Here is a 20102-nt window from a genome sequence, read left to right as displayed (position 1 = left end):
ACCACTTTCCACTCACCTGTTGGAATCTGTTTTTCAGCACTCTCTCAAAGTTACCTTCCTGGATGCCCCTCAAGGTGCTTCTCCACCCAATTCCCACAGCACCCCGATTCTCCCCGTGGTACCACTGGTCTCCCTGTATTCTAACAGCCTGTTTCCCCACTAATCTTTGGGAGAGACAGAATGTCTCGTTCAGTGTCTGCCAGCCCAGCACCCAGCCCAGTCTGCACAAGGAGGGGCTCAGTAAAGATGTGTTTGATGAATCATGAAGAGAACAGATGAATGGGCTTCTACCTTCTGTAGTTTAGTCAATTAAATAGTTGAAGGGCTTTTCTAGCTCCTGGATACATTAAAACAAACATGTATTCCTGGGATCCAAGGAAGTAAAGGAAATCCGCAGGGGTCAGTTAAAGAAATGAGAAAAAGGAAATCAAGATGAAATGGAACTAGGGAGCAGAGAGTTACAGGCAGAGAAAGCTGGAGTGGCCCTCAGGGCAAATACAGAATCAGTGCCAGGAGGTTAAGCTAAGGCTTCTCAGCCCCAAGGTTAGGGAACTAAACTTGACCTTCATATTGTTCAGATATCAGGCTTAACGTCCCAGGTAGGAATGTTCCCTAGTCTCTTAGTGGAAACAAAAGCAAGTCTTGGGAGAAAACCATCTACATTTGAGATCTTGCCTGTTGTTTCTGCTTCCAGTTAGCTTCATTGACCTAGGTGATGGTGTCATGGCTCTCCGCCCAGGAGAATACTTTCATGGGCATCCTCAGCCTCTTAATACAGGATCTGGAAAACCTTTCCCAAAACGTGGCCTCAGGGGAGCGTTGTTGACCTTAGATTGTCTAAAGAGAAGATGTATAAGGGACTTCAAGTAGGTAAAGTTCTATCTTGAAAGAGGGAGCAGGCAGTCTTGTTGCACGTAGTCCTAAGGTGCCAGTGGGTAGGAGTTGTAGAGAGAGAGATCTAAGCCTCAGGTAAAGAAGAGTTTTCTAAGAGGGCTGCTAAGGGAATAAAACTGCTTCTGAGAGAGTGATCTCCCCATGATCGGGGGCATACAAGTGTAAGCCAGACCCCCAAAGACTAGTTACATTAGAAGCTTAGTGTGACAGAGACAGTTGTTCCCCAACATGCTTCATCTTCTGTTGTAAATAGCAGTCTCAATTTTTAGCTGGATGTTTGGTTGATTAGAATAAAGATTACAGTTCCTAAGTATAGACACCATGCTGTATACTATAGCCCTAGGACTTATTTTATACAGTAAATATCTTAAGGGGACATTCCCTTTTCTCTAGATGCTTGCTTTCAGATCTTTGCTGGAAGGTCTGTCTTACCTTATCAGATAGTCCTTCCTTGATCATCACAGATCAATTAATGTTTCTGCCCCCTGCCCCACCTCTGGCCATCATTCTCAGGCTATTTACCTGCCACATTCATAGCAGTTAACCCCACCTGATGTATAGGTCTGTGTCTCCAAGTCCAACAGTTGTCAGCCTTCAGCGTGCGTCAGATTCAGGAGATGTGGGATGGAGGCCTGCCTGAAGATTTGTATTTCTAACCAGTTCCCAGGTAGTGCTGGTGCTGGTAGCCTGGAGACCACACTTGGAGAACCACTGGACTTGTCTGTTTAGGTCACTTCTGTATCCTGACACCAGGAACAGTGCGTTAAGTCGTGGTGCTGTAAATGTTGACTTAAATTGCAGGTATTACCTTGTTCCGTTGCTTTAAAATAAGTACTGTTATTATCCACATTTTACATATGGGGAAACTGAGGGCCAGAGAAGTTAAGTGACTTGTCCAGGGGCACATAGCTAGAAAGGGGCAGAGCAGAGATTCAAACCTGCACTTGTCTGTAACCAGCCACACTTTGTGCCCTCCTCAGTCACTATGCTGCCTTCCCCCTGGCAGGCTGGAGCTCATCGCAATTGGGTTGAGTAGAAAGAGGAAGACCCTCCCTGTCTGCGTCTCTGCAGAGGCTTAGGAAGTAGATGGCAGCAGAGTGCTGCTCCTGAAGGGAGTCCCCTGGCTCTGGAGCTCGTAGCAGTCATACAAAGGTGGCCATCAGGTGGCAATATACTGACAGGAAGCCACAAGCTGGCGGGGGGGGGGGGGTCTGGGTTCTGCCACCATTAACTTCTGTGACCCTAGATATATCCCATTTCTTACGGGCCTCAGTTACCCCATCTTCACAGATAGGAGACTGGATTTCTGTAATGTCTCAGGAGCCCTGACAGCTCAAGTACATTCTAGGAGACGGGTGCGGCGACTGAAAAATCACATGCCCCCAAACCAAATACACCATTTCTCTTTCCCTCACTGGGGGGAAAATTTTTCTTTTTGTACTAAGTTTTTGAAATCTAACGTGTATTTTACAGTTACAGCACATCTCAAATCAGCCTAGCCACATTTTAAGGTTTCATGTGCCACATGTGGCCAGTGGCTGCCTTGTTAGACAGCACGGCACTAGAATATTAATGGCAAACATTTATTGAGGTAGGCACTATACCAAATGTTTTATACACATCATCTTAGTCAGTCCTGGTAGCACCTTATGAAATAGGCAAGATTATTATTAGTCTAATTTTGCAGATAAAGAAACTGAGATGCAGGGAAGCTTCTTGGCCCAGATCACATAGCAAGTAAGCAGAAGAGTCTGGGTTTCAACTTGGCTCTGTCTGGCTCTAGAGTCTGGGCTCTTCATCTTGACATAATCCTTCCTGGATGGTAGATGCTTAGGATATGCATTCAGTGAGGCCCACTGACAGAGAATCCAAATCCAGGAAATGCGAAAGCCTGGGAACAAACAAGCGGGCCTGTGAGGGCAGGAGGCGAGAGGCATCGAAGCTACCATTGTCCCACCCCCGAGCTACATGTTTGGCAACACTGAGGTGCCTGGCAAACAACCAGGGGGAAGTCATGATCTTAGGAAAATCATGTTAGTGTGATGAACAAACTGAGCTTGCAAAAAAAAAAGAAATCTGGCATCAGGTAAAAATGCAAATTGAGAAATGCAGGACAAAAGGAATGACCTGCAAGGAGTGCAGAAGAGGGTGGAATTCCCTGGGGCAGGGCTAGGCCCAAAGGGTGGAGGTTATAGGGAGCAAGTTGTAGCTCTACCTCCAGAAAAATTACAATGATGATAGTGTCAGTAGCTAAATCTTAAGCACTTACCAAGCAACTTAAGGCAGCATCTTATTTAGTCCTGATAATGATACTAGGAAGTAGATACTACTATTAATACCATTTTACAGCTGAGGAAACTGAGGCATAGGATGCTAGTAGGAAGCAGAGTTGAGATTCAACCAACTGAAGTCCACACTCTGGATTGCCACACTATTCTACTGCCTAGAACAGTTGCTCATGGAGGTAGTGAGCTCTGTCTCTGGAGGCATCTAAGCAGATGCCCAGGGATGTGAGGAAATGCTCAAAAAGGATCATTCCTGAGTAGGACAGAACTAGTGAACTGATACTAAGCTGGTCTGGAGAGTAATGGAGGTAGAAATTGCCCACATGAAGCAAAGATTGGGAAGGAATTCATCTCCTTGGAAATAGGGGCTACAGGAGGCATGGCCTTCACTAAGACTGGTCACAGTGAGTGAGGGGTCTGTTGGGGGCAGTAAGGCATGGTAATTAAGAGAATGGCCTCTGCAGATAGCTAGGACCTGGGTTCAAATCCTGGGTTTGCCACTTGTTGGCACTTAGCTAGTATTTGTACATCTCTTTTAATCTCCCTGAGACTCACGGGGCCATTGTGACAGTACAATGAGAAAATACTTGAAATAATTTACACTCAATCGAAGAGCTGAGACAGAGCTCCACCAAGTCGAAAAAGTCAGGAGCCAAGGCCTTGAAAAAGTCTTACTTTTTCCTCAAATACTTTGGACAGACAGGGCTGTTGGTGGCAGCATTTGGGAAATAAGCTGCCAGGCTGAGTAGGAAGGTTGGAGAGCTGGGGAGCAGGAAAAGAAGTGGCAGGGAGCAGGTTTGGCTGCCTTAGAGGAGAGGCAGTCTAGGACCACTCCTGCCTGGGGAGGAGGCTGGGCAGCAGAGCCCCTCAGCTACAGAGGAGCAGCCCTGTGGAAGCACCAGGGACTCGCTGTGCAGAACCCCTCCTCCTCAGCGTTATCAGTCCCTTCCTCCTGAGTATTTCCCACCTGGACAAACATACTGGAACACCGTGACCTGCATCCTCCAGGGGCTGCCCCCACCTCTCTGCTCTCCCTTCCATGCTGGCTTCACTTCTTCCCTCCTGGTCACCTCACAACCCAATTCTCAGACCTGCTCTTGTCAAGATCTCTCATGACCTCCATGTGGCCAGGTCCAGCGGGCATTTCTCAGCGGTTGTCTTCCTTGTCCTCTCATTAGTATTTGACACAGCTGACACTCCTTCACTCTGTTATTGGGATCTGTGATCACACCCTCTCCCCATTTTCCTTCTGCTCCCTGACTACTCTGTACTGCTCAGCGTTGCTCCGCATCGGATCTCCATAGATTGAGGGTCCCCAGAGCTGAGTTCTGGTTCCATGGTTTAAAATATTGTCTGCAGGTTAACAACTTACAAATGTATATGTTCACTCTTTTTTTAAGTTTCAGTCTGGTATCTTCAACCATCTACTTGATGTCTACATGTAGGTGTAGGTGTCACACAGAATACAGCCGGGACCAAAACTCTGGGGTCTACCTGTCCTGGAATGTGTTCTCCCAAATTCCCCATCTCAGTGAATGCCGCCATCCATTGTATAGCTCTAAACCTGGCACCATCTCTCACCTCACTCCCACAGCAAGTCCTGACATTTCTACCTTCAAAACAGCTGTTGAACCCATCCACTTCTCCCTGTCTTCACCACCACCTGAAGTCACCACCGTCTCTCACCTAAACTACTTTGCTTCTAACTGATCTCCAGGCTCCCACTCCTGCCCCCTGTAAATCTCTATGCCACACATCATTTTAAAACATAAACCAGCCCCAGCCCCAGCCCCTCCCTGCCTGACACCTTCCGCCAGCTTCCCACTGTCCTTGGAATAATACCTAAGCTGCATCAAGCCTGCACCATCCTGTTCTGGCCTGTCCCTGCAGCAGCATCCGAAACCACTCTCCCCCTCACTCACTAGGCTCAGACGCACTGTACTTCTTTCCGTTCCTCAAATGTGCCAAGGACTTCTTGTTTCTGTGAATGACATCATCTTCTCCGTCATCCAAGCAGGAGAACTTAGCAGCATCCTGGTCTCACCCCTCTGTCCATATCTAGTCAGGCCTGAGTCCTGGCCTCTGTGACAAGTGAGACCTCCTACTCTATTAGAAGAGAAGGAGGGAGCTGTCTTCCAACCCATCCTTCTAGCTGGAATTATCTTCAGCCTCCTGTGGGTGAGGACCGGATGACCTTTTAGGTCATCTTCAGCTTTGGCCTAAAGCTTCTTCACAAGGAAAAGGCTTTAGACTGCCATTTTGTTATCACAGTCAGCTTAGAATCAACTGACTTTGATGCATGTGTTTTCATTTAAATGTAATTTTAATTTGTATCAAAGTTATAAATTCACGTATCTAGAGAACCAAATCCTTCTAAAAGGCTGGCTGTGAAAACCAACAGTTCCTCACCTTCCTTTTCTTGCCACTTTATATAACACTTTTCGCTGATGCTTTTGGTATTTACCTCCGTATCTCTGAATGACTTCTGGTATTGTTACTGTTTGATTCTTCAGTTTTAAACCTCTGGCTGGCTTTTCACTGTGGAAGACAAAGATTTAGCCCTCTTTCTTCCTCTGTCTCCCTAGGTGACTCTTCCTGTCCTCGCATCCTCTCCAATGCCTCTATTTTTAGTTAGATCGGTATTCACAGTTTACCATATTAAGACAATGTAAATGCCATTCATAGCTGAGCTGCATAGTATATAGTATGATGACTAGTCATCTCCTTTGTTTTCCCAAGAGTTAATAGTTGTCTTGATTTCTCATTTGCTTAATTTTCTATGAATTTATCAGAATTCAACCTCATACTGTCTAAAAATGACCTAAATTGCCTCTCAGTGTGTTCAGACATGTCAGGTATCTATCAGTTTTGTCTTGTTGAGGAAATGTCTTTAGGAGCCTTTGGGCCTGATCCAGTGTGGATCTGCTACTTAACTCCCAGGACTTCACCGTACTGTCATCCCAGGGATCCCCGTTCTCTCTCGTGAGTTAAAGTTTAGTTTCCCATGACCCAGGTCTTTCTTTATTTTTAGTGAACACTTTTGTTTTGGTGTTCCTTGAAGCTTTCTGAGGAAGGAAAAATTTTTGAGATACTGAATGTCTGAAAATATCTTAATGATGCCCTCATACCTATTTGATAATTTGGCTCAGTAAACATTTTAGGGTATAAATCATTTTCCCATAGAAATTTGAAGGCATTGACCCAATATCTTCTGGTTTCAAAGGTTGCTGCTAAGAAGTCCAAAGTCATTCTGGTTCCTGGTACTTTCTATCTGTCCTGTTTTTTCCTTTCTGTGGAATCTTCTCTGTCTTTATTTTTCTGAAACTTCATTTGATATGCCTTGGCATGAAATTATTCTCGTACCTTGTCCTTGGTATTCACTGGGCCTTTTCAGTTTGGAAATTTATGTCTTCAATTTCTGGAAATAGTACTGGATTATTTCACTGACATCTTCCCCTGTATTTTCTCTCTTCCCTATTTCTAGAACTCTGATATTTGGCTTTTGGACCTCCTGGACTGGTCTTTAATTCTCTTACTTTTTCTATTTTTTTCTTTTTATCTTTTGGTTTACCTTCTAGGAGATTAAAAATAATTTATCTTTTATCTACTTATTGTTTAATATCTGCCTTTGTAGTTTTAATCTTTAAGAGATGTGGGGTTTTTGTTCTAATAGTACTTCTATCTTTATAGCTTTCTATTCTTGTTTCATGGGTACAATATCATCCTTTATCTCCCTAAGGCTGTTTATTAATGACTGTTTGTTTCCCCCATGGTGCTTTTTTGGAGTTTGGTTATTTGTTTTGTTTACTCTCTTTTATATTAGAGGTTTTCTTCAGATGTCCCATGAGCCTTGATTGTCTAAAAAATCATGTGGAACCTGTGACCAATAAGTAGGGCTTATTCACTGAGGGCTTCCCTGTAGGGTTATCTGGCTGTGTTGTTTCATTGATGAGAAGATTTACGTCATTCCTTGTGGGATGGTCATGCTCTCTGGAGAAGGATCCTTTAATTTATTGCCTGGAGAGAGAAGGCCTGGCTTCTAGCATTCTGGGAAGTGGGTGGGGGAGAGGGCTGGGACTCATAGCTTCCAAACTGGGCCCATCCCCTGCCCTGGGCCTAGGGATAGACTTCAAGTCTTAGGAAGGGAGAGGACATGGATATCCAACTGCTTCATAAACAGACTTCCAACCAATCCTCTTTTTAGCCCCACCTGTACTACCACCCAGGGGCCTCCTACCCCAGTGCCTGAGCCTGTTCAATATAAGTAGGTGGCTCCTCAGCTTTTCTAGCTGCAGGTTTAGGATTAAGCTTTCTGGGGTCTGTTAAGGACTACCTCTAATCCACTTGCCTTCCAGCTTCCAAAATCCTGCTGCTGTTGTATCCTGTTTTCTTTGTAAATTTTATATTTACACTTTAAAAAAAAGAAAAAGGCAACTTTGTCATTTTAGTGACAGAAGCCAAGTGAAAGAGGAAGCAAAGGTATATGAGTTCTAGCCATCATTAACAAGTAATCTTTTTTTAAGTTGGGCTATAAATTCACATACTATAATATTCAAGCTTTTAAAATCATACAGTTCAGTAGTTTTCCATGTATCCGCAGAGTTGTGCAATCATCATCACTATCTAATTCCAGAATATTTTCATCATCCTGAAAGGAAACCCCACACCCGTTACAATCATTCCCTGTCCCCTTTCCCCCCAGCCCCTGGCAACTGCTAATCTACATTCTGTTTCTATGGTTTGCCTAGCCTCGACATTTCACATAAATGGAATTTATGTGAATATGCAGCCTTTTGTGTCCGGCTTATTTCACTTAGCATAATGTTTTCAAAGTTCATCCATTTTGTGGCATGAACCAGTACTTGATTCCTTTTTCAAAAAATTAGTTTTATTATAATATTAATCCTTTTTTGAATTAAATAAATAATACTTATTTAATAATAATATTCCATTGTATGGATATACCATATTTTGTTTACTCACTCATTATTTGATGTGTATTTGAGTTGCTTTCACTTTGGGGCTATGATGGATGATGGTGCTGTGCGCATTTGTGTACAAGTTCTTGTATGGATATATGTTCTCATTTCTCTTGAGTCGATATCCAGGAGTGGAGTTATTAGGTCATATGTAACTCTGTATTTAACTTTTTGAGAAATTACCAAATTGTTTTCCAAAGTAACTGTACCATTTTACTTCCCACTAGCAATATGTAAGAGTTCCAATTACTCCACATCCTTATCACCACTTGTTATTATCTTTTTGATTATAGCCATCATAGTGGGTGTGAAATGATACCTCATTGTGGCCTGGATTTGCATTTCCCTAATGACTAATAATGTGGAGCATCTTTTCATGTGCTTATTGACCATCTGTATATCTTCTTTGAAAAAGGTCTACTCAAATCCTTTTCCCATTTGAGACTGGGTTGTCTTTTTGGGGGGGAGGGAGGAATTAGTTGTATTTATTTATTTATTTATTTATTTATTTATTTGTTTGTTTGTTTGTTTATTCACTTAATGGAGGTACTGGGGATTGAACCCAGGACCTCATGCATACTAAACACGCACTCTACCACTGAGCTATATCCTACCCCCGAGACTGGGTTGTCTTTTTATTGTTGAGTTATAATAGCTCTTTATGTATTCTGGAATTAGACCCTTATCAGATATGTAATTTGTAAATATTTTCTCCTATTTTGTGGGCTGACTTTTCACTCTCTTGATAGTGTCCTTTGAAGCATAACTTACCTATTTTTCTTTGTTGCTTATGTTTTAAGAAATCTTTTTTAAAAGTCCCATTTTTAAAACAGTCCTATTGAGGTATAACTGACATATAATAAACTTTACGTATTTAAATTGTACAATTTTGTAAGCTTTGACACACACATCTGTCATGAAAACAGCCCCACATCAAGATAACGAGCATAACTATAACATCCAAAGTTTCTTTGTGCCCCTCTGTCATCCCTTTCTCTTGTTCCATCTTGTACCACACTCCCTCAATCCTCAGGCAGCTCTCACTTGCCTTCTGTCACTGCAAGTTAGTTTGCATTTCCCAGAATTTTATCTAAATGAAATTGTACAGTATATACTCTTTTGTTCTGGCTTCTTCTTTGTGTGTGTGTGTGTAGGGGGAAGGTAATTAGGTTTACTTATCTATTTATAATTCTTTAATGGAGGTTCTAGGGATTGAACCCAGGATTTTGTGCATGCTAAGCATACACTACCACTGAACTATACCCTCCCCCTGAATTCTGGCTTCTTTTATACAGCATAATTATTTGAGATTCATCCAGGTTGTGTGGGTATCAATAGTTCACTCCTTCTGTTGCTGAGTAGTATTCCATTGTATGGGTGAAGCATAATTTGTTTATCCACTCACCTGTTGATGGACATTTAAATTGTTTCAAGTTTTCAGCTATTACAGACAACAGTGCTATGAACATTTCAGCCCAAGTTTGTGCGGCTGTATGACTTCATTTGTCTTGATTATTCAGAAAATATCTTACTAGTAAATATTTGAATAATAACAGTTTCATTTCTTGAGCATCTCCTGTGGTACCAGGATCTGTGCCGTATGCTTATTTAACATAACAACTATGCAAGTTTAGTACAATTGTCCTTACTTTACAAAGGGAAAAACCAGTTTAGAAATGCTGAGAAACAGGCTCAGGTCTTAGACCTGGGATGTTTCTGACCTGGGATTTGGAATTCAGGTCTAGCTGCGTGAAAGCTCTTCTCCTTCCCCACAGAACACACATACTATCTCCCTTGACTTCTGAAATCTAAGACTCATTGATCTTAGAGCCACAGAGTCTTTAAATTAAAACACAATTATCAATGACAATTTTAAAACACACAAAAGACATAAAGACTAATAAAAACAAGTATGGTCTATGAGCCACAGATAGTGAGAAGTAAAACATGCCAACAGTTAAATCGCCCCTGGGTACCCTTTCCCAGTCCCTCCTCCTTCCCTCCCCATAGAGACGCCCACTCTCATGAATGTGAGCGACACAATTTGAGCATCAGGAGGCAGAAAGGTAGAGTGGTTAACATCAAGAGCCCAATTCCTGCAACATGTGATCCTGGGCAAGCACGCAACCTCTCAAAGCCTCAGTGTCCCTGTCTGTAAATGGAGATAATAAAACAGTCCTCAAAGGGTCACTGTAAAGATGAAATGAAACAAAGCATGTAAAATGATTAGTACAATGCCTGGTACAAGGGAGGGCTTGGTAAGTGGTGGCAAATAATAGTACCAGAGCCTTAGAAGCATGGACTTAGGTTCAAAAAAATGCTTGAGTTAGAAGAGAGGAGAGGGAACACTGAATCCAACTTTCCTCCCCCATTTTTGAGATGACATAACTGAGGCCAGAGAGGAGAGGAATTTGTCTAAGTTCACAAAGAAGTGATATGTATGTTCTATATAACTGAAGAATTGTGCTGTACACCAGCAATTGACACAACATTGTAAACCGACTATACTTCAATAAAAATAATAATAAAAAAAGGAGCAGCCCCTTTCTGTGCCCACTCATCTATGGGTGAGAGGAGAGACAAACAAAGCATTTTCAGCATTTTTTGCTTCAAAGTGATTTCCTGTCTAGGGATTGAACGTTTGCCTGTTTCTTGGAACATCCAAAGAGCCTTATGAACCCAAAGGTCTGCCCAGAAACAAGTGATGAGGGCCCTGGGCAGCCAATGGAAGCATGCTGGCCTTTCCACCTGCCTGGGGAGTTCCCCCTCCCTATCCTGCCCCATAAAGGCAGCTTTGCCCGAGTGGGGGGTATTTCCAGCTTTGTGGCTTTCACTTCCACTTATACCAGGTGGGCGGAGTGGCCTCCTGTGGACAAATCAGAATCCTCCTCAGCCTCAACTTCAAGAAGTGAGCCAGTGACTCAGGGTCCCAGACACACAGGCAGCAGCAGCAGCAGCAGCAGCAGCAGCAGGAGGCGTGGGGAAGACCAGAAGCCAGAACCATGGAAGACCAGCGCGACCTCATCTCTAACCACGAGCAGCTGCCCATACTGGGCCAGCGCCCTGCAGCCCCGGAGAGGTACGTGTGAACAGGAGAGGTGCTGTGGAAGGAGGTGCAGATTCGGACTCTGACTCCAACACTAACTGGGCAATTCTGAGCAAGTCTCTGGCCTACCCTGGGCTTCGGTTCTACCTCTTGTAAAATGAGGGGGCTCCTCTAGGGCAGGGATTTTAACTTTCTTTGCATCGTGCGCTTCCCTTCTGAAAATCAGGAGAGCGCTCTGGACTCCTTCCTTAGAGTTTCACACAACATCCAGGTGTTCACAGGGCCCCTGAGGCTGGGCCATGAACCCTAGGTTAGAAATTTTGGACAAGATTTTGAAAATATTATGGATTCTAGGTGGAGCAGCAGAGTTTCTAAAAGAGAATGGTAGAAGCAGCTCATCACAGGAGTTTCCTCCTAACTACCATGGATGGGTATACGTGTTTGTATCAAGGGGATTATAATTGCAGGTGCCTTGTAAAGTAGATGGAAATGTCTGTCATCACCGGAGCGATTGAGAAATGTTGGAGTCGGGGTCGAGAAAGGGCAAGGGGGGCTCTGGCTACATTTGTGCCCCTCTTCCTTGAAGCAAAGGGCCAGCAAGCCATCCTGAGGACCTTTCCCCAGTCCCAATATGGCCTCATCCATGCGGTTCCCTGGGGAAAAGGGGGGGCTGGTTAGACTGTAGCTACCCCAATGTCCCCGAACCCCCCAATCTCCAAAATAATCTGCAAAGTACAGGGACTTAACAGGTATGATGTCAGATGTTGCCAGGCAGAAAGGGGTTTGGGAGAGGCACTCAGAGATGTTATGAGGAACCGCATTCTGGAGGACAGGTCACTAGGTAGAGACAATTAGAGCCTGGTCTGTGAAAATCCTGGGAATCCCATGGCTAGGAGGGCTCTCTTGTGAGGTCTGGATTCTCATCTAGGTTTTGCTACTGTCACATGTGACTTGTATAAATCACTGTTTCTCTCTGGGTCTCAGTAATAATAAAAAAACAACGATGATAGTAGTTATAATAGTTCTTATTTGCTTTATACCCGTCACCAGTCCTTAGTCACTGTTAGTAATTACTGTGGTTAGTTATGTGCCAGACACATAACTAAATGCTAAACTCAATCCTAATACTCACAGTAACCCTAAGAGTCAGGCCCTTTAATATCCCCATTTTTATATAAGAGAAAATTGAGACTCATATAGTTAGTGATTTACCTAAGTTATCACAACTAGTGAATACTGGAGCCAGAATTTGAACCCAGGACCAGCCTGATTTCAAAGTTTGAGTTCAGTCTGCCACCCGAGCCTCTTCTAGAGGCACTGTTTGCAGGGAGGAGAGGTGGTCCCCTCTGAGCTCAGCCCACCCAGTGAGTTGCAGACCCAGCATGGGCTCAGTGAACAGAAAGGGTGCCCCCTAGTCAAATCCTTGTCTAGTTTTTCTCTTAGTTCAATTACTGCTTCTAAAACTGGCGGGGCCTGTTTTTGGACCCTTTCATGAACACTTCTGCCTGGCAACATTTGTGTCATGATTCCTGCTAGTTCTGGTTGGCTCCTGACTTTGGCCAATTGTTACGCAAGTAGGAGGCAGCTGAAAGGAGGAAGTGAAGAGAGGGGTTACAAAGAGTTGGCACTCATCCAGAACCAGGGACTGGCAATCAAGATGCATAAAGAGGAAGGAAACCAGATGCTAAAGTTAACTATTAACTCTCTTGAGACTAGAGCTCAGGGTTACTTATAGTTCTAACTGTGTGCTAGGTATGGAGCCAAGAGTTTTACCTTGTGATCTTATTTTACATAACAACCTTTTGAGTAGACGTTCTTACCTCAAGTTTCTCACTCAGAGAGGTTAAGTGACTTGCTTCTGGTCCCCAGGCTAAGGGAGTGGCAGAATCAGGATTCCAGTGGTTTCATCTTTACTATGACTCTAGATCCTCAGGCCTTATGAGAAACGGGTTCAGAGAAGGGATGGTGGGAGGCAGAGCTGGGACTGGAGTGGGTGTGAGGTTGCAGAAGGGGAGAGAATGTAGAGCTTGAGTCCAGGCAAGACCCAGGCCTGGGTGGACATCTCACAACCTTTAGAGGCCAGGCCACCCCTGTTCCTTGGGACGGCCAAGAAATAGGATGTTTTTCCCTCCTGTCTGGTCTCCTCTTTTTCCCCACACGGGGTTTCTGCTTTCTTCTTTCAGAATAATTATCCCGTGGTCTGAGCCTTGACCCATAAATCACAGAGGGCTGGCAAGAGAGGAGCCAATGAGAATGAGCCATGTCTGTTACTGTCATGAGTTACTAGGCAGAAAGTTCTCCCCAGTGTTCCCTAAACTGTCTTTGCTGGTTGCTGGAGTAAGCAGGGTACAGTCTCTTCCTCAATTTCCAGTGGGGTCTCAATAGTCCTACCCCTGGGGTAGGTGGGAAGAACAGGTCAGGAACTCTCAGGGCCCTGGGACAGGATCCTTACATCCCCCATACTGTAACATGTACCTGTGCCCTCAAAGCCGTATTGGAGGCCAACAGCTGCAAGGCTCCCTGAGGTCGGGCCACCCCTCCCTGTGCAGCCAGCCAGTCTAGAGAGCAAGAGAAATTCTCCAGGTCATACAGGCTCAGACACCCCGCTCCTGGTGGATATCCCTCCTGGGTGGATATCCCTCGTGAGTGGACGTTACCATTCAGAACACTTCTGTGGTCACAGTCAGATCTTACTGCAAAGACCACCAAATTCTATTATTGCTGAGGTGAGAGGTACCCATGTAACAGGTCCAGAGAATGGCACGAGGCTTGATCAGAGGCACAGGGAGAGTTTGGGACAGAGGATGTTCTCCCAGAGAGGATGGTGCCTGGCCCTGCTCCAGCCTGGCATTGTCAGAGGCCCCGAGCCCACTCCTAAAATGGCTAGGCCTCACTTCTCTTTTTCAGGTGTTCTGCAGGCTCCGCCGTCCAGGTCCTAGTTGCTTTCTTTTCCTGATTTCACTGCAGGGGTTGGGTGGGCAGCATGGGTGAAAACCCCCTTCCCCTAGAGAGCAGCCCTGATCCTCAGGAGACCCCCTGGCAGAGGGAAACTGGGGAGACCTTCCATCTCAACCCCTCAATGCACAGGAGGGACTGAGGCCCCAAACGGACAGGGCACTTGTCCCTGGCTCTTCTCTAGGCAGCCTAGGCCCAGGGGCGGCTCCAGGATTTCTACCTGGGAGAGCTGTAGGAGCAGGAATGGTGGGAGGTACGGGGCTGGGAGAATGTCTCCAAGCTGCATGTTCATAGGCACTTGTGTGTTTGTTAGGAGTAGATGAGGGCAGGGGCTGGAAATGGGGGCATGCATTCCCCGACTCCCACCTAGCCCTTCAGGCAGCCACACCCCTGGACTCTCCTCTGACCTATCTCCTCCCATCCCCTAAAAGCAAGTGCAGCCGCGGAGCCCTGTACACAGGCTTTTCTGTCCTGATGGCTCTTCTCCTGGCCGGGCAGGCCACCACTGCCTACTTCCTGTACCAGCAGCAGGGCCGGCTGGACAAGTTGACTATCACCTCACAGAACCTGCAGCTGGAGAACCTGCGCATGAAGCTTCCCAAACGTGCGTGTCCCCTGTCTGTCCTGACATCCCTCACCCCCACCATCCCTTACCTCAGAGACCCCCATTCCTGCACCCACCTGGGCCCACTGTCCTCTCCTTCTGGTCTGGAATTCCAGGCCCTCATTTGGGTCTGAGATCTTGGTCCCCAGATCTGAGTACCCTCTTCCCCGGGCACTGGGGCCACACTCATGCTGTATCTCCTGCCCCTATAGCTGCCAAGCCTTTGAGCCAGATGCGGATGGCCACCCCCATGCTTATGCAGGCTCTGCCCATGCAAGGCCCACAGGTAAGGACAACCAAAGGGCGGCAGAGGGGGAAGAGTTATCCAGCTTGGATGGCAGGCAGATACCAAGGAACAGGGGAGGACTGCCGGCCCAGGGAAAGCCCAGCTGGGGAGGGGCTCTGACTGCTGGGGGAGGACTGGGCCTACCTTAGGAAGAGGAATTCCAGGGGCAGGGGAAGAAAGAGCCTCTTGGGGCCATCCCTGGGAGGGCCCAGCCCGCCACAATTTACAAAGTGCTTCTTCTTTCCCAGAGCATCTCACAGTCCCTCCTATTCTCAAAGCCCTTGATAAAATATATGGATAATGTTTCTGTCCACAAAGCCATGGGCAGGAAAGCTTATGCAGATTTGACCAATAGGACATTGAGGCAGGAAGGTAGTGACTTGCTCGAGCTCTCACACTTGGAAGTGTCAGAGATGGGCCTGTTGAACATCTGGAACTTGAGACTCTCACCCAGACCCGAGCTGCCAGCTCCAGGACCCCTCTCTCCATGGGCCAGTGCTGGTAACCTCACACTCTCCATTTTTTCCCTCCACAGCTCATGCAGAATGCCACCAAGTATGGCAACATGACACAGGACCACGTGATGCACCTGCTCCTGGTGAGTGAGGCGATGCACCCCCAAGCCCCAGGCCCCCGTTGAGGCTGCGCTCCAAGGTCTACACCATGCCTGGCTCACAGCAGACATTTAATACGGGCTCACCAGATTAGCAAAGGAATGCCAAGTGTGGCCCTTAAACATTACATGAAGTTCAGCCCCGCTACTACCCGCGTTTTTGAGTGTTTGAGGTGGAGAAATCAAGGTGCAAAGCTCATTTTTTCCTTCCCAAATTTTTACTGCCTATCTACCCTGTGCCAGACACCATGCAAGGCTCAGGGACTACAATAGGGAGCAGTCAGATCCAGCTCCCAATCCTGTGGAGATCCTAGGCTAGCACGGGAGACAGACAAGTGACCAAGTGATGAGGGATGTGCAGGGGGCTTTGTGAAGACAGGCCGAGGACCTGAGCTAGCCAGGGGGTTGGAAGGAAGTCCTCCTGGAAGAGATGAGACCTGAAAGATCTCATCTACGTGCCTGAAGACTAGGGAGCTTAGGCGCAGACGACCAGGGGTTATTGGTAGAATTGGGCCTGGAACTGGTTCTCACGACTCCCAACGCTGGGGTCTTGGAGCCGTGCAGCCGGATTACCTGTACCACTACCCGCCACCCCCACCAGCTCCAATATGCTGAGGTGTAGGCTGCAAGCTTAGCACAGCTTGGGTCCACCTCTCAGAATGGAAGACCAGGAAATTCTTTTTAACCTTCCTTCTTGCCTTGCTACCCTGCAGAAGGCTGACCCCCTGAAGGTGTACCCACAGCTGAAGGGGAGCCTCCCAGAGAACCTGAAACACCTTAAGAACACCATGGACGGCATGAACTGGAAGGTCAGCAGGCTTCCGTGTACTGGTCCCTTCTTTTTCCTGATGTCTAGAGCAGGCCTGGGAAGAGGCGGGGTGACCAGGGAAGCCATTCCACAAGTTGGAGACAGCTTACCAGCACCTCGAAAGCCACAAACATGAAAGTGTGCTTGGAGTTTAGAAACCACCTCAGCCAAGCCATGTGGGTCATTAAGCTGGCCCTCCATGTTTCTGTCCTCAGGGGCAAGGTCAGGTGGGGTTGGAAAGGGCAGTTGAGCCTGACCCTCTGCCTCTATCCCCATTAGCTCTTTGAGAACTGGATGCATTATTGGCTCTTGTTTGAAATGAGCAAGAACTCACAGGAGGAGCAGCCCTTTGAGGTTCCAACAAAAGGTACATGGAATGGGGGCTTTGGGGAGGCAGGGTTTCTGGGCGCTCCCTCAAGCTCCCCTGGAGCTGCAAAGGGTAGGGCTTTGAGCACTCCCCAATCCAAGCACAGGACTCTCCCAGCCTCTCTCTGTGCTCACTCGTCTCTCCTGCCTGTTTTTCTGGGCATGGCTTGCCCCCAGCCCCCATCCTCCATCCTGTCTGTACAGAGTCCTCCCTTCAGAAGGTAACCTCCCTTGGGGAGGATGGTACTGTGCAAGGGGATCTGAAGCAAAACCCACCCAAAACATCCCAAGAGTCATGGCAATGACCTTCCCCATCCAGCATTGCACCCCTGTGGGTTCCCGGGAGGGGGCTGGGCTCATGATTCCCACCTTTTAGAGGGGTCCTCTCTGAGGTCATACAGCCAGCAGGTACCAGATCAGAGAGCCTTGGGGTTTTTCCATATCATGGGCAACACCAGGATTTTCAGCCCTAAAGCCTTAAAGGGGCTGTGTTCTTATCCTGGTGCTACTTTGCTGTGCAACTTTGAGCAAGTCTCTTCTCTCTGGGCTGTTTCAGAAGTGGAAGATCAATGGCCCACTCCACTCTGGGCCTCAGTGTCTCCATCGTAGATTCAGAGAGGGCACCGTAGATGCTCTCTTGACCAACTCCCAGCTAATGTCTGAATCCCCTCTACAACACCCCCCTCACATGGTAACCCCCACTTCTACTTAGATATGCCCCCAGTAATGGAAACTCAGACTTACCAAGGTGTCCACTGCTTTTCTCTAGAAATCAGACTCTTAGGTGCAATTCTGAACCCCAACAGGCATTGAATGTCAGAAGAAATCACGTTCTGGGATGAATTAGCCACACAGCCTCTTTGATCCAGGACCTTACTGGTCCAGGCCCGTTTCCCCATCCGTGCAATGGGTAGAAGTACAGCCACTTGGGCAGGAGGCATTAGACTGACAGCAGTGCCATGTGGATCTCTGGTTCTGCTGAGACTCTGGCCCAGAGCCCACTGACACTATGTTCATCGTGCCTGTCCCTTCAGCACTGACCAAGTGCCAGGAAGAGGTCAGCCGCATCCCCGCCATCCACCCGGGCACGTTCAGGCCCAAGTGCGACGAGAACGGCAACTATATGCCGCTCCAGTGCTATGGGAGCATCGGCTACTGCTGGTGCGTCTTCCCCAACGGCACCGAGGTCCCCCACACCAGGAGCCGCGGGCACCATAACTGCAGTGGTAAGCAGTGGCCACTGCGCCAGGAGCAGGAAGGACCAGGAAGGCTGAGGGGCAGGAGGTCCCTCCTGGCACGCACGGGGCCAGGATACTCAAGGCGGCAACTCCTGGGTAACAGCCACTCAGCCATGCATCCACCCACCTGTGCATTTCTCATCTGTTTGTGCATCTATTATTTTTCTCCTTATGTCCACACTTACCTACTTATTCATTGATCCTTCAGTCCTTCCTTTTGTGACTTTTACCCATCCACGCATGCATCCAGGAGTCCTCCAGATCCACCCATCTGATTCCATCACCCCCTCCTTGGCCTGGCTTACTTGATTGCCCAGCCATACTTCATTGGCACTTGCTGTTATCCAACAAGCATCCTTCCATCCGCAATGGCTCTACCAGATGGCAGGCCTGTGGTGAGGCTGGGAAGAATTAGCCCCTCCCAGGCCCCTCACCAATGGGTGCTGTGGGCTGGACTCTAGCTAACAAGTAGACTTTCTGCTCCTTTGCAGACCCACTGGAAATGGAGGATCTGTCCTCTGGGCTGGGCGTGACCAAGCCAGATCTGGGCCAAGGTAAGGGCCCCTGTAGGGAATCCGGTCCCCAGCAGGTTATCCCCAGAGGGGCCACCTCTCTCATGGTGGATGACTCCAGGCCATTCTCCAACGTCCATTTTGCAGATGAGGCCCAGGGTTGGGGGTTTTAGGGGCTATGGTGGTCAGTACTTGTACCGAAGCAGGGGGCAGTGGAGGGTGAAGAGTCCTCGACTGCTCTGTGGCCACAGGATGCAGGAAGGGACAGGGACCTCAGGTGACTCCGACCCTAACCTGCTGCTTCTTTCTCTGTAGTCATCCTGTGAGAACAGAAGACGCAGACGCCAGCACCCAGCCAGCCCTGCATGGCCACGGCTTCCCTGCTCCCCTGCTCCACAACCCTAGCCCCTCTCTCCTTCCCTTACACACCCCTCCCCACACTGTCTCCCACTCTGCGCCTCATTCCAGGGGACTCTGGCACCTGGCTCTCCATCATCCTTGGACACAACAAATCATATCAGAACAGCCTAGACTGATGATGCAGCAGGGCCCTGCTGCCCAAAGCCCCCCACACAAGCAGGGACAGAAGGCCTAGGGAGGTGGAGCATGAACTAGGCTGACACCCATTTCTGACATCACAGTAGCCTCTAACATGAAGCTCCAGGATCCAGGCCTGTGGACGAGGTGGTCAGGTGCAGGGAGAAGAGACAACAGTATCCCAAGCCCCAGAACGGACACTCCTGCTGTCCCCTCCCCCCCCCGGCCTCGGCTTTCCAGCCTGTTTAAGAGGAGGATGAGCCACCCTTCCCCTCTCCCCACCCCCACCAGGAAGAACCACCTCCCCACCCACAGCCCCTCCTCACTTTCTGCCAACCCCTAGTTCCTGCTGCGCAGCCAAGCTTGTCATCAGCCCTCAGGGCCACAGCTGTGAAAATAAAGGTAGTAAGTAGAACGCTTGCAGCTCTTGGCTGTTCTGTTAGGTCTGGTTCGGTTACCCCAAGGGGGTTAACTGGAGACCGTGAACCCTGTGGTCTAGGTGGGAGGATGCAGCCCAGGGAGCCCAAACACATGCCCGTGGGACCAGGCCGGGCTGGGGTGCTCCAGTCATTGGACACAGACACACTTGGCTTCCACGTGTAACACACAGGAACATTCTTTACTTCCAAAAAGAAACAGGCTCCTGCCCGTAGCTCTTTAAGCACAAGCCTCTGTGGGTCCAGCTTCCATTTTCTCACGTCCCCATTTTCATTTCTATACTAAGAATGGTACAAGTGTGATGACAGATGGCAACAACACGGGGCCCCCATGTCGGGACCACCAGGGAGTGGGGGCTGTGGAACTGGGGGCCTCTGTCCTACTTAAGGGGTGGCTGCACAGCCCCAGCCGGTTGTTGCCAGGAGGAGCAGAGGCCCCTGTCGTCAGAGTTCTGGACTTTTCAAGAGGCGCTCCAAATCAGGAAGTTTGGTGAAACCCCTCCATCTCTAAGTTTAAAGACATTGCTCTGCTGCCTCTGCTC

General features: G+C 47.8%; 1 protein-coding gene across 2 annotated transcripts; it reads left to right on the top strand.

The window, feature by feature from the left end:
* The first annotated feature begins 10903 nt into the window (after positions 1 to 10903).
* Positions 10904 to 19538, top strand: CD74 (CD74 molecule). 2 transcript variants are annotated; one of them, XM_006174648.3, is made up of 9 exons: positions 10968 to 11237; positions 14591 to 14763; positions 14976 to 15049; positions 15585 to 15647; positions 16376 to 16471; positions 16750 to 16837; positions 17871 to 18062; positions 18566 to 18628; positions 18902 to 19538. In XM_006174648.3, exons 1-9 carry the CDS (start codon positions 11161 to 11163, stop codon positions 18910 to 18912), a joined length of 837 nt encoding a protein of 278 aa, XP_006174710.1. In that variant the 5' UTR covers positions 10968 to 11160; the 3' UTR covers positions 18913 to 19538. The 2 variants fall into 2 exon arrangements, with proteins under 2 accessions (XP_014422896.1, XP_006174710.1); XM_014567410.2 differs by lacking the exon at positions 17871 to 18062 and having other exon boundaries at positions 10904 to 11237; positions 18902 to 18958.
* Positions 19539 to 20102: the final 564 nt, after the last annotated feature.

Source organism: Camelus ferus, chromosome 3, assembly GCF_009834535.1.
Source record: "Camelus ferus isolate YT-003-E chromosome 3, BCGSAC_Cfer_1.0, whole genome shotgun sequence".
Taxonomy (NCBI): Eukaryota; Metazoa; Chordata; class Mammalia; order Artiodactyla; family Camelidae; genus Camelus; species Camelus ferus.
The sequence above is the reverse complement of the archived record's forward strand: the minus strand, read 5'-3'. Positions and strand labels throughout refer to the sequence as shown.